The sequence below is a fragment of the Eptatretus burgeri genome, chromosome 2 (assembly GCF_056783735.1).
Source record: "Eptatretus burgeri isolate ZD-2024b chromosome 2, Ebu_testis_v1, whole genome shotgun sequence".
Lineage (NCBI taxonomy): Eukaryota > Metazoa > Chordata > Myxini > Myxiniformes > Myxinidae > Eptatretus > Eptatretus burgeri.
In genome coordinates, this window is record NC_140962.1 from 157,022,488 (window position 1) to 157,036,799 (window position 14,312).

The window sequence follows — 14,312 nt, forward strand, 5'->3', positions numbered from 1 at the left end:
CCATCTTTGTAACAATTCACTTTATTATCATCATCATCATCATCATTATCGAGATCGGTAAACCCTTTGGAGTTCAGATTCATAAAAGACAACTTCAAAACTTGCATGAGGAGCGGTTGTCAAGAACTGATTTCAGGGATCGAGCACGGCGATGATTTCGTCACTCGGTGGTCTCCCTTCTTGATCCGAAGGGATATATACCTGATTGAATCACAGCCGGAAACACGTTCGTATTTAAGAGCATGCTCATCATCGGGGCGTGAGAAAAGGTGTTCGAGGGTCGCAGATCCCTCCTCTCCATCGCCTGCAGGAAACTCGTCACACTTGCTCCAAAATGCAAACGTGCAAAACAGTCAAAAATGGTGGAAATCTTCCCCAAAAGATGTGCTCGATCAGATCTTCATGAAATGCCATTAAAACGAAGGCAAGGAAGTACGCGGATTTGAACATGATCTTCAAACGGACAATCGAGGGATTTAACGTGCCAGTGCGTTGTGCGACGGAGTCCCGGGTTTACAAAATTGCAGCGAAGAATCGGGACATCGATTTCCCGACGAGGAGGCCACGGTCCAGAGGCATGAAGGGTAATACAAGAAGTGCTGCGAAAAACGAGGTTTAATAGCCCGATGAAAATCCTTTCCCAATTAAAAAGTGACAATAAAATGCTTCGACCATAATCGCAAAAAAAAAAAAAAACATCTCCGAGCAGATCAAAGAGACGTTTCTTTTAGTTTCATTTTAAAACACCAGAAGGAATACAGTCCGGAGACGAATAAAACGAGGTGCAGTCAACCGTCGTTTTTCTTGCCAAAGTTGGCCGCGAGCTTCGCTTTGCGCCGGGGTTTTCGACGGCCCGATTTCTGTACGGGTACTCTGACTTGCTGAGACTCCATGTGTTGGGATTCTTGTGGCGGAAGCTGCGATACCTTCCCCGACTGATCTCCCTGTAAAGTTTCCATTTGCTTTGGCAAAAGTATAGCCTGCGATTGAGGTGCCCGGACATCCAACCTGCCGGGGGCGGGATTGCCGCTGCGGGTGACCTCGGAATTCTGCGGAGGAGGCTTGACGCGACCGGCAGGTGCTCCGGCGGACGAGCCCGATTTGTCCATTTTGGCACCAAACTGGTGTCGGTATACCTGGAACACAAATCAAAATAAAACGAGGGAGTGCTCGAATACGGTATGATCCCAAATCACAGAAAATACTCTTACAATATCGCGAGAGAAACAGGCTTTCCCCGGAGGGTTACGCAATGCACCGACAAGAGAAGTGCGCTGTGCTTGGCAATTTCCTGGAGAATTCCAAAAGTAAAACGATGACATTTTAAAGGGATTAAAAAAAAAAAAAACACAAATGATGAGTCTGTGCTCATATCAACGTAGAAGGCATCGTGTTCCGAAATAGAGTGCAGTTGAAGAATGCTCGATCGCTAACATTCTTCATCCTCATGCAAGGATCGACAAAGGGATTCCCGCTGTAAGAGCCAGCTTTCTTGCAGGGGTGTGCAAGTTGTGATTAGGCCAGAAATGGAGCCGAAGAACCGATTTACAAAACAAACAAAGTTCAAAAAAAAAATAAACTCCAGGGTTATTAGCAAGACACGAGTCCGATATAAAAAATCATGTGACAATGCTCTCCATCCGACAAACTCCAATTGGAATTGGTTGCTCCTTCGTCAAGGAAGAAGGTAAGATGCTACCTGGGATCACTTTGGAGTGCAGAATATACTACCCAGACAACTACGACACGCTAAGATAGCTGACCTACATGCGAAGGTCAGATAACCTGCTACCTGCAGTCCAGGAAGGAATTTGTAATTTGTTGAGGGTGCCGGTGATCTTTGCGAAGGACACCGTGGGATCTTGAACATCCATATACTAATACCGACAGATGGGATGCCCAGTCGAACGCCATTTGGAGGGACAGCGCGCACGCCCAAACACACACAGGGTTTTAGAGGCAGGCGAAGCTTTTACTGTTTACATACAGCGATCAACATCACCGACAGAAGGTTCAGCATTCGCACAATCAGAACCGACTGATGAAGTGGCTCATGGTATCACGAACAGGTGTAAATGTAGCAACAGTATCACTAACCCCCCCCCACCCCCCCATGATTGACAACCACCTCCAGATCCCCTTCTCCAGTGTGATACACTCCAATATCATGTTAATCTACACCTCTCAATCATTAACCCGATCTGTTTAAGTATCGACACATTCCTGAATTTGAGATCGACCTTACCTCCAAGCTTTGTGTCATATGCAAATTTACAAAGCTTACCCTTAAGCCCACCATCCAAAGGATTGATATAAATTGATGAAAATTCATAGTCCTAGTACTGAATCCTCGGGTACCCCACCAAGCACACGCATGCAAGAATGCACAATTTGGTTTCAGCATCATGATATTATACAAACAATGTTCTGCTATTATAGAGGAAAACGCCACCTGGAGGGGAACAAAGCTCTCCGGGCTCCGTGTGTCCGAAAGAAGACCCTGTGCTTGACCACTGTACGGCATGTTTGGGCCGGTGTGCAACAGGCCCGGTCTCATCGGCGCATTTGGACGACCCGGCCACGCTCGCTGGTAATGCTGCTGCGCGTCCATGGCACAGGGCTGGTCCGTCCGTGCCGGGTGAAACAAGCCGTGCTTGGGGTGGACCGCCGGTCCGGGAGCACGATAGTACTGGGGAAGGGCTCCTGCGTTGGCTGGGACGTTTGGATACCACGGCATGGCAAACATGGCTTGTCGTGGATTCATCATATAACCTTAAAGGAAAAGAAGAACAAAAACGAAGTTATGGTGGAAAAGGCAAAGCAGGATGAACGTGACATCTCCACATTTTGCGAGAATGACAAGTGGTTTCTCGGTCCTTGTGGGGTGGGGGGGGGGGATAGCAAAAGCAAAAATAAATAAATAATGATAATAATTAAAAATATCTGGAATGAGTCAATGAACACACATTGTAAAAGTGAGCGATCACACGTAAACCGTTTCATTATTCAATTTAACCATCAAAGAGTCGTTTTGGAGCTCACGACACGGATTTCCTGCGGCGCCGTTCCAATTCGGGCACGAAGCTCACACTGTCATTCACTCTCACGTACCGGGACAATTTGTCTATCGTCAATTGATGTCCTAATGCATTTAAAAGCACATCTTCGAGTCCTTGTGTGCTTGTCCCACAAATGTGATGTGTGCAAGCTCCGTTATGAGCCTCAGACCCCCAGAAAAAAAAAAAACAAAAAACACAAACAATAAGATAGATAAATAAGTTTTGCAGATCCAAATGGTGAATTTTACATTGTAGTTCACCATATAAGTGAATGCAGTGGAAGACAATGATATATTTAGTAAATAATTATCGAATGCATTATCGTATGGTTAAAAGCGGTCACCTACGGGCAGGCAGAGGAGCTTGCGGCCCATGGGGTTGGACCCCGACAGGAGGAAAAGGAAACGGGGCGTTGCTGGGGAAGTATGGACCCTGATTAGTTTGGCAATAGAGAGGTGGGACCGGTTGCCTTCTGGTGTGCACGTCGTGTGGCTGTGTGGGCTTCATCCCTGAAAATACCATTTAAATACTCAAAAACAAAGTAAACAACGGATGACACGATCATACCACAAGATAACTCAGGAAAGGTCCAAATGGTCATGTTCAATAATTATTGGAGGGGAGAGAAGCATTATGTAGGAGGATCATGCAAAAAAGTTTTTTTTTTTTATCGCGAGGGAGGGATAGAGGAGATGAGACACACACACAGACTACCAAACGAGTGGATATAGCACAACTAGAGATTGCAAGAGGAAATGATAAATGATGAAGAATAGTTACCTGCAGGTTTCTCTGCAGGGCTATCAATCTTCAACATCTGCATGAGCATCTCCGTACCTCTCTGGTCATAAACGAAAAGCAATAAAAAAAAAAGACAATCGTACATCCACCTTCACAAAAAGGAACAACTGCGTCCCATAATCGTAAAAAAAAAAAAAAAAAAACCCCAAAAAAAACCCAGCAACGACATACCAAGAAATGGTTTGGCTTTGTGTGCTGGGTTACCGTTACACACACCACGAAGAGCAGAAAATTGGGTTCAAAGTCGATCGTCTCACCTGAGCAAACGCGTCTGGTGCTGGAGGTTGGCCGGCAAGCTCGTTTGCAGTTTTCCCTCCGATTTGCCTGGTGACATCGCGTGGGGGAACGTCCATCGCCGATGTGCGTCGCTCATGCACACCAGGCACGACTTGTGCCGTGCGAGCCTTGTAACCTGCCTGTTCAAAACCCACGTTGCCCTTCTTCGTTGTGATGGAAGACGTCATTGCTTCTTTGTTTTTTTCCACATCCGTGACATTCAATGAAGCAAGCAGTTTGTCAAATTCAGAGGAGACCTGAAAAGAAAGATGGCCGCCACAGTCATGACCAGCAACACAGTGTGCGCGAAGTGCCGACACAGACGCAGACGGCAAGTGCACGGTGCGTCAGGAGAGTTGGATGATGCGCAGGGTTATTCGTTCACGACTGCTACCAACATTTTTTTTTTCCGTAAACTGTTCCATTCCAAGTTCAAGGTGATTGCGGTTTGTGACGGTGTTTCAAAAGACACCACGGAGTTATTCGATTCGGTTTACGTTGGGGCCGTGTGCAGATGTTCTGGCAGCGCAAGAAAGGAATTCTCCGAACGGACTGCGGTGAACTTTTGATACCTGAAGCTATCGACACGTCCACGACCTACCCCGAAACCAGACCTCATCATTAGCATGCAGCACGTTCACTTTAAAATTGTGGGGGAGAATGCCGAGGACAACTCGCAGGCAAAATGGAAAAGCCCCAACATCCCAAGCAAGCTCCTCACCATGAACCCAACTGAAGCATTCGCTCCAACAAAAGCTTCGGACTGCGCGTAAGTATGTAAAAAAAAAACATCCCGCAGTAGGTACACTCATCTCCGCCATAAATGGGGGTCAGTGATGAGTCTCGTTGTGACCGTCGATGTGGATCCCGATCATACCCACCCGATAAACCAATGTCCTAAATGGTCGCTTCAATGAGGAACCAGAGCAGTCCGCGCCGCGTAACCAAAAAGCAACAAATCGGACCAAGAATTCAGACTTCGATGTTTAAAACCTTGATATTCGTTCCAGCCGTACGAAAGAAGATGCCACCTGAGATGTGTTTGCGTACCACTGCTCGAGGCGCTGCCGGAGTGACTGGATTCCCGGTGGATTCTGGGGGCACCTGCCTTTTCAGGATGGACACCGCCGGCTTTTGGTCCTGAACGGGTGGGAAATTCTGGAGATGCACAAATCCATTGGAAAAGGTCGACGGTCATCACGCGTATAAAACGGGCAACAAACTTAATACATCAGTTACTTTGAACGGGTACTATCCCGGAAAGCTTTGTGCAAAGAAAAATTGCTCTGGGTAATAACGCAACCCCCGGGACGCCCTGGCGTACCTTCGACTGAAGGGATTCCCATGCAGAAGTGAACTCGCTCTCTTGTTTAACATCCTGAAATACAAGCGGAGTGTTTGGGGGTTTTTACATTTTAAATTAATTTTGAGGATGGTTTTAAGAAGTGAAATGAGGATATTAAATTGACACACACACACACACACACACACACACACACACACACACACACACACACACACACACACACACACACACACACACACACACACACACACACACACACACACACACACACACACACACACACACAGTCACACAGTCATGTGCAGCCTTGTGGCTGCCGGTTGCATCATAGATTAGGGACACTGCGACGCCGCTGATGCAGTGGCCCTGTTACCAGGACACCGGTGCTCATTTCGCCGACCTCGGAAGGATTACGGGCTGAGTCAACCCCACCTGGTGTTAACTCAGCAGCTGACCGGGCTCAAACTCAGGACCCTGGGATCCCAAGCCAGCCACCCAAACCGCAAAGCTCACGCCAGGCTTATTCCGATGATGATGTTTACAAAAGATGATTCATGCTGCAGTAACCATATGCATGCTGCTCGGTTTCAATGTGCGGGCAGCTCCTCAAGATCATCACATACCCTTGGAGGTACGAAGGGGGAGTGTGGGGAATGGTTGAGGCCGATGAGTGTTCTCTGAGATTTGCCAGGAAACAAGTGAGGCACAGTGTGAGCGTCGTCCTGTTCCCCTCTGTTTTGGCACGGATCGGAAGTCAGACGGCTTCCATGAGAAAGGTTGACGACAGCCCATGGTGGGACGCGGTATCCTCGTTTACCTTCATACCTGGCAAGATGGTAACCATTCATTAAGAACCAAATGCATTTCTCTTTTGTACCTAATGAACTTAACCCCAACATTGGATGAAATCAACAAGGTGTTGATGGAGGTATGCCAACCGCATGGGAAGCAAGGAAATGCTGACGTTTTGGGCAATATCCCTTCGTCGGAACCTAAGAGGGGTTAACGTCAACAACGTCAGCTTCTCTTTCCTTGCCACGGTGGTTATCATACTTCAATCAATGTCCTGCTGATTTAATCCACTTTTCTATCCGTCTGCTGACTCAGGTCGGCACGAACTTTCAATGAGCGCGACTAGTTCTTCACTTTTTTTTTTTCCCACAACCCCAACAACCTTAATTACTATATTATGGCTGGCAGGATGACCTCAACTCTCGAGGTACACACACACACACACACACACACACACACACACACACACACACACACACACACACACACACACACACACACACACACACACACACACACACACACACACACACACACACACACACACACCTCTGAGTTGTCTAGCCCGAGTTCAAATCCAGACCCAGCTACAAACTGTCATCCTGGTGTTTCACAGGCAGGGTGAGTCAATGTGCGTGCCATCCATCGGATGGACGTTAAACTTGGAGTCCCGTCTGCCAACATTCGTTGGTGGACGTTAAAGATCCAACGGTGTCCTTCGCGCAGAGTAGACGAACTGTCGCCAGCACCACGGCTAAAGTCCTGCCCCAACTACTTTGTTTGTGTGGAATTTTGAGCCTAAATGTCACAAAATGTCTGGAAAAAGGATTGCAAGTGATCGTGTTGAAAATGTTCCTCCACCTCATGACCCACCTCTGCGGTGCGCTGCTCCCACTGAATGCATCGGTACGTACGTACCGGAACTTATTACTTGGTGAAAAACACTTGTTTTGCCAAGTATCTTGGTCTGTAACGTTTGTCTGTCTGTCTGTCTGTTTGTTTGTTTGTTTTAGTTTTGACAAGTATGTTTATCGCCTCCGTTTGTGTGTTTGTTTGTCTGTCCGCTCGCCTCCAACCAAAACCACTCGACCGATCGTTCTGAATTTTTCAGAGATTAATGACACCGACCCTGCGACGGTCCGGCATTGAAGTTTCGTAAAATTCGATCTACCGAAAAGGTGTACATAGGCCAATTTGAGCCAAATTTACTAAAGTCCTCAAATTTCATCCGATTGACTTGAAATTTGAACAGGATTTGCACTTCAGGTCAAAGAATTCAACCACCTATTACTTTTGAGGTTATTTAAGGCCAAACGTTCAAAATAGGCCACAAGGCCAATTTGGGATAAATCTTTGAAATCCTCAATTTTCATCCAATCGAGTTGAAATTTGAAAAGGATCTACATATCAGGTTACTGATTTCAACCGCCTATTATTTCTGTGGTTACCGCAGGCAAAATGGTCAACATAGACCAAATTTCTAAAATCCTCAATTTTAATCCTATTAACTTGAAATTTGAATAGCACCTTCACATCAGGTTGCTGAATTCAACCACCTGTTCATTTTAAGGTCAAAAAGGTTTACATTTACAAATTTCGGTGAACACAGGCCCAATTTCTAGAAATTGAGAGATGGGGCCAAAAACTAAATACATCACTATTTCTCAAAAACTTGTGGACGACTTATGACAAAACAAGGAGGATGAGTTGAATATGTCACAAGAACAAGCGGATCGGATTTTGGTTAAAATCCAACCCATCAGTGGGATACAAAACTTGACCTGTTCCACCTGGCAGAGGTATGCACTCCACCGAGTGCCGTTCTACTTTGTGCTGTTTTGCCGAGTTGTCGTCACTCGACGAGCGATTTTTCATCTGCTTGTTTGCCACATGATTTTTGGCCACAGTTTTCAAGGAATCATGAAATTTTTTGTGCATGTCGTTGACCGGCCAAGGACAGCAACGCTTAAAAAAAATTCTCAGATCCGGATCCAGATCTTCAATAAAAATCAAGTGATTTTTTTTTAACCATTGAGAGAAAGGGCCATAAACGATACATCACACAATATCTCAAACGGTTATTGGATGGATTCGCACGAAACTTGGTGGACAGGTTGGGTGTGTGACAAGGACGAATCGATTCAATTTCGGTGAAGATCCGGATCCAGATATGAGAATTCATTGAATTTATAACCGATTCTTCACCGTTGAGAGATCGGGCCAAAAACGAGGTATACCATGTTATCTCTAAAAGTTGTGAACGACTTGTGACAAAACGAGGTGGAAGAGTTGGTTCCATGACAAGAACAAGCGGATTCGATTTTGGTTACGGTCTGGATTCACATCCGACCGATCAGTGGGAAATAAAATTTAAACTGTTCAGCGTGGCAGAGGGTATGTTCTCTACCGAGTGCCATTCCGTTTTGCCAAGTTGTCACTCCATGAGTGTTTTTTTTCAAGTATATTGTTTCGTCGATTTCGGTATTCTGTCTGTCTGTCTTTCTGTCAATTGCTGGCGGGTCACAATTCGAAACCGATCGTCATGAAACTTCACCAGGTTGTGTAGGTAGTCTCAACTGAGAAGTCTTCCGATTTTGAGGTCAAAACTCATCTGATCGACTTGAAAATTAAACAGCAAATTGCAAAGTGCATTGATGAATTGGGAAAACAAATAATTTTCGAGATCAAAAGGTCAAAGGTCAAACTTCTAAAATCATCAATTTTCAACTGATAAATCATCAATTTACATCCGATTAACTTGGAAGTTGAACAGAATTTGCTTAGTCCATCACTGAACTGGGAAAGAAACTGCTTCTGAGTTCAAAAGGTCAAAGGTCAGCTCAAGGTCAAACTTCCAAAATCATCAAATCTCACCTGAAAAAGAATCAATTTTCATCCGATTGACCTGAGCTTTGATTGAGATTGTCAATTTTAATCTTAATGAAATGGACAATTTGATGTATCCATGGTTTATGGAGAGCTTGGGTGGGTGTGTGACAAGGAAGAAATGATTCGATTTTCATGAAGTTCCGAATCCAGATCTGGATCTGAGAATTTTTTTAAGTGATTCGTCACCATTTGGGAGATAGGGCTCAAAACGACATATAGCAGGATATCTCAAAAAGTTTTGGACGGATTCGGACGAAACTTGGTGGACGAGTTGGTTCGGTGACACGAACAAGCTCATTAAATTTTAGTTGAGGTCCAACTCCAGATCCGGCCAATCAGTGGGATGCAAAACGTAAACTAATCAGCTTGGCAGAGATATGCGCTCTACCGAGTGCCCTTCTAGTTTATACATTGATCTAAAGCATTCATCGTGTGCACACAATCATTATTTGTGCTTTTACCAATATCACAATGAAGCCCTCATATATCACACATCGGTGAGCAACGGTGCTGTCTGGGCCAAATCTCCATTGGAGTGAAGTTATAATTACCTTAATATGCACTGCTTTGATCAGCTGTACACCGACAGCTACAATTATTTTATTTACGTCGGTGTTGCCTCATACTACACTCAAATATTGCTGCAATTTATCAAAAAACGACTGTTGAAAAGCCAACATGATGAGTGCACGTGAACAGATCATCATCAGCAACGGTCGGTTTATCAAACAGACGCAACCACACATCGTGAGATAATCACCTGATGGACTGTCCTCCCAAGAACTCGCTGTCAAACAGAACCTCGTAAATAATCTCAGCCTCATGTTCAGCTGAAACAACATGAGAACAAAAGAGAATGACAACATCCCACGACGAAGCGTGACGAACGAAAAAGATCAGTTTTAACCACCAATTTAGAAGTCGGTCGAACAAGTTCCGCAGCCATCACCACGCAAGCTGCATTTCGAAAGGGGGTCAAACTCACCCCCACAAATGCCGACGACGGTGCCCCTGAGCCCGAGTGGAGGGGGGTATCCTGTTCGCACGTTGGTCACGCGGTCAAACAGCTGGAATTTTGCGCGGGGATCGGGGGCGGCGTGATTCGAAGGAGCATCAACCTGGGTGAAAAGAAGGAAAAGTGTGGGGAAATAAATAAATAAACACATAATTACTTCTTCCGCAAAGCATGCAATCGCACAGAACAACAATCCTTACATTCGGACAATAATAACGATCGTAATAAGAATCCTGATAGTATTCATCATGATAATAAATCATGGTGACGAATGGAGAAATAAAAAAATGTTTTACGCACGTAGCTCAAACATCGCAAACTTGTGAAAAGGAGAATTTTATCATCAACAAAGTATCGCCACTTGAAACACACCACCATCCGATGAGCGGTGCGCATGCATTTCACAAACAACGTTTGCCCTTGAAAAGCCAAAGTACGATGCATTTATTTTTTCTGACGAGTTACCTTGTACAGCAGGTGTGGCTTCACGTTTAACTTCACTTTCTTGTTTGTTTGTTTCACCTAAAACAAAAAGACGTCCGTGTCAGGCACATCAAACGCAGAATCCATGACGTCTGAGAAATCTGCAGGCATTGCAAGCCTCACTGGCCCAGCGAATCACGAATCCCGCGTGTTGCAATGCAAAGGAAAGTGGTGCCACCCATCGCACACCTTTGCGTCATCGACAACGTGAGCGATTGCCGCCACCACCCCGGGGTCCAGGATATTCTGGCCACATGGCGTGCGGGTGACGGAGGCGATCGGGAGCGAGCGAAGCCACTGAGTAATACCCTGCACATAGTCTGCACTGAGAACAAAAAATAAATAAATAAATAAATAAATAAATAAATAATGAGAGAGTCGTGACTCACTAGTCAGTTGATCTCTTATTCAAACAAAATAAAAATTGAATATTTTCAAATCGTCAAATCCAAAATAAATGGTTATCCATGTCAGGCATCCCCCAATGTTTATTGCACGTGTAAAGTTTCATGAAAAAAGAAGTTTTAAAAAGTGCCTCTAATTGCATTTTATCATGGATATATATAGTCGAGGCTCATGGAAGAACTCGGCTGGTACACTGAATGGATCAGGACGTAACAGGATGCAAAAAGAACTGTAGAGATGAAGGGGAAACACCAACAGCAGGGTAGAAAGCCAAGATAGAGGGAGATTTGGCCAAACAATGGGGGTGGGGAGGAATGGGGGAAAGGGGAGGGAGGACGCAGGAGAGGATGCATGGGGTAGACAAGATGGATACAGAAGGAAACTCCCAAGGAGGGAAAGCTGGGAATTTGGATGGAGGCGTTGGGGGTTAACAAGGGTAGAAAAGATCATGATTTTGGATTGGTGACGATCTGAGATGGTGGTGAACAACCGTCTTGAAGACATGGAGGGAGGAATGAGATTGAAGAGAATGATGACGTTGGTTCCACAGGAAGGAGGAAAAAAAAAAAAAAAAAGAACAAATGAATGTAGTCGATTTTTTTTTGGCATTTCACCTTTCGACTCCGCTCAACCGTTCACGAAGAGATAGCGTGGCGGACGGGCAGACGGAGTAGATTATAATATCCCCCGTGTTTTTTTCAAACAAACGTGAGGATAAAAATATAAATCACTCACCCGCTCTCATCGTCGGATGGCCAGATGTCATCTTCGTAAAACAAGTATTCGTTCGGCCAGCGAGACAAGTACTGAAACAGCTCGGGGAAACTGAAAAGAAACAAAAGGCAAACTAGAAAGCATCTCAAAATGCAAATCCCGGCCGTGTCCGCTGCAACGGTGTTTGAGCTGTGCAACCATCAGAGAACAACAACTGGCACTTACACGGGACGGTTCGACGAGCACATGGTACAACACCAAGAAACGTACAGTTGTGTGCATCACAAAACTAAACGAGACAAGAAATAGCAAGATCCAATCCAAGTGATGTGCAAAAGGAGGCTCGATGACAAAAATCTCAAGAATCGCTCACAAAATTAATCCGATTATATAAAACTGCGGCATTTGGACAAAAGCCATTCAGTGACTTTAATCGGTGGTGGCCTAATCGCTCGGGTCGAAGACTGGTTGTCCGTCGATGCAGGATGCGTTGATTGGTAGAGGGTAACACTGTGGCGGCTCCATCCACAGCAGGTAAGGGAGGTGAACTCGATTCTTGCAATGATGACACAAGGTAGTCTGGTTTAGCACGTTAAGTCTGGTCACGTGATTACTCATCGTTCTCAGTCGTTGGAAGATGAGTTTTATTTCACAGCGACTTCGATTGTGAGCCTCAACTCTTACCGAGAGCGACTACATTCTTCCCAGGTGTCGACTTGTATATTGGATGTCTTTCGACGCCTCTTTATAAGATTCTTCAATGGTGGCTTTTGACCACCAGCTGGCCAACTATCTTGTGCCAGCTCCCCATAGAATCATACATTGGTAAGTTTCGACTCATTCATTCGAACGCGGCGACCTCCCGAGCAGGAATGGGAGGAAGGCCTTGGACATATCACGTGCTTTTGACACAGTCTGGCACCCTGCCCTACTCACCAAACTCTCTTCCCATGGTATTCAAGGCCATCTCCACTCATGGCTCGCAGACTTCCTCTCCTGTCGCAGTCAACGTGTGGCCCTAAATGGAGTTCTTTCATCCCCTCTTCCTGTGCAGGCTGGAGTTCCTCAAGGTAGCGTTCTGGGCCCTGTTCTTTTTCTGGTTTTCATCAATGATCTCTCGGACTCTCTGGAAAATCCTCTATTTCTCTTTGCCGATGACTCAACCCTCTGCCGTACCATCTGTCATCCCTCAGACCGGCAAGCAGCAGCTTCTTCGCTCACTGCAGATCTGGATAAAATCACAAACTGGTCCAACACGTGGAACATGTCTTTCAATCCAGACAAATCTCACACTCTCACTATGTCTCTTCGAAAGGACCGTTTACAAACCCCCCCATCCACTTTCTCAACAATCCTCTGGAAGAAGTCTTTTCTTTCAAGCTTCTGGGTCTCACTATCTGCCATGACCTTTCCTGGGAAAGTCACATTTCCAACCTTGCCTCAAGCCAGTCGCCGACTGGGAATCCTCCGTCGTGCAAAGTCCTTCCTCGGCCCTCTTGAGCTCCTGACCACTTACAAAGCTTTTGTCCGTAGCCTGATGGAGTACTGCTCTCCCCTCTGGGCTGGTGCTCCTGCCTCCCACCTTTCTCGACTTCACGCTGTCGAAACCAGGGCTTTTAAGATCATTGGCATCTCCCGCAATGAAGCTGAGTCTTTGGGCCTCTCACTCAATCACCGCAGGTTGGTCGGTGGTCTTTCTGTCTTCTACCGACTCCTCTCCAGCCTTGCCCCCCCTGCTCTCTCTGCGATTTGTCCCAACCACATTTCCACAGGGCGCTCAAGGTCCGCCAACAACCCCCTTCTGGTAAAACTACCAAAATCACGAATCACTGCTCATCTTCACTCTTTCATTCCTCTTTTTTCCCGCCTTTGGAATAAACTTCCTCACTCTATGTTCTGTGTCTGACACTCACTCTGTGTCTGTTCCCCAATGTTTTGTCCCTTCCACTCCCGCCCCTCTTGTCTCATGCCTCCTTGCTGTGAGTTGTGTGTTAGCTCTCATACGAGCCTCGACCAAGGTATACAAAAAAAAAAATAAAAAAATAAAAAAAAAAAAAGGCCAAGAGGTAAGAACACTCCCCTCCAAGCCATCTAGCCTGGGTTAAAAACATGTCTCAGCTATAAACTGTCATCCTGGTGTTTCACAGAGAGAGCGAGAGAGAAACAGAGCGAGAGGGAAGAGAGAGGGAGAGTGAGGGAGAAGGAAGAGAAAGGGAGAAGGAAGAGAGAAGGAAGAGAGAAGGAAGAGAGAAGGAAGAGAGAAGGAAGAGAGAAGGAAGAGAGAAGGAAGAGAGAGAAAGAGAGAAGGAAGAGAGAGAAAGAGAGAAGGAAGAGAGAGAAAGAGAGAAGGAAGAGAGAGAAAGAGAGAAGGAAGAGAGAGAAAGAGAGAAGGAAGAGAGAGAAAGAGAGAAGGAAGAGAGAGAAAGAGAGAAGGAAGAGAGAGAAAGAGAGAAGGAAGAGAGAGAAAGAGAGAGAAAGAGAGAGAGAAAGAGAGAGAGAAAGAGAGAAAGAGAGAAGGAAAAGCGAGAAAGAAAGAGAGAAGGAAAAGGGAGAAAGAGAGAAAGAGAGAAGG

The 14,312-nt window shown here is 45.6% G+C and overlaps 1 protein-coding gene across 6 annotated transcripts in view; it reads right to left on the reverse strand.

Annotated features, from left to right (window-relative positions):
* LOC147033679 (5'-3' exoribonuclease 1-like) overlaps positions 1-14,312 on the reverse strand; it is a 54,986-nt gene continuing 40,674 nt past the window's right edge. For 2 of the 6 annotated variants that reach the window (XM_085871766.1, XM_085871764.1), the window contains exons 26-38: positions 11,762-11,851; positions 10,811-10,946; positions 10,604-10,660; positions 10,109-10,241; positions 9,884-9,953; positions 6,066-6,267; positions 5,461-5,514; positions 5,187-5,294; positions 4,118-4,393; positions 3,840-3,900; positions 3,403-3,568; positions 2,453-2,772; positions 1-1,136 (exon numbers count right to left, since the gene is read on the reverse strand). In XM_085871766.1, coding sequence (XP_085727892.1) covers positions 739-1,136; positions 2,453-2,772; positions 3,403-3,568; positions 3,840-3,900; positions 4,118-4,393; positions 5,187-5,294; positions 5,461-5,514; positions 6,066-6,267; positions 9,884-9,953; positions 10,109-10,241; positions 10,604-10,660; positions 10,811-10,946; positions 11,762-11,851 — 2,071 coding nt within the window. In that variant the 3' untranslated portion in view covers positions 1-738. The remainder of the gene's footprint in view (positions 1,137-2,452; positions 2,773-3,402; positions 3,569-3,839; positions 3,901-4,117; positions 4,394-5,186; positions 5,295-5,460; positions 5,515-6,065; positions 6,268-9,883; positions 9,954-10,108; positions 10,242-10,603; positions 10,661-10,810; positions 10,947-11,761; positions 11,852-14,312) is intronic. The other 4 variants (XM_085871768.1, XM_085871765.1, XM_085871767.1 and 1 more) reach the window with 4 other exon arrangements.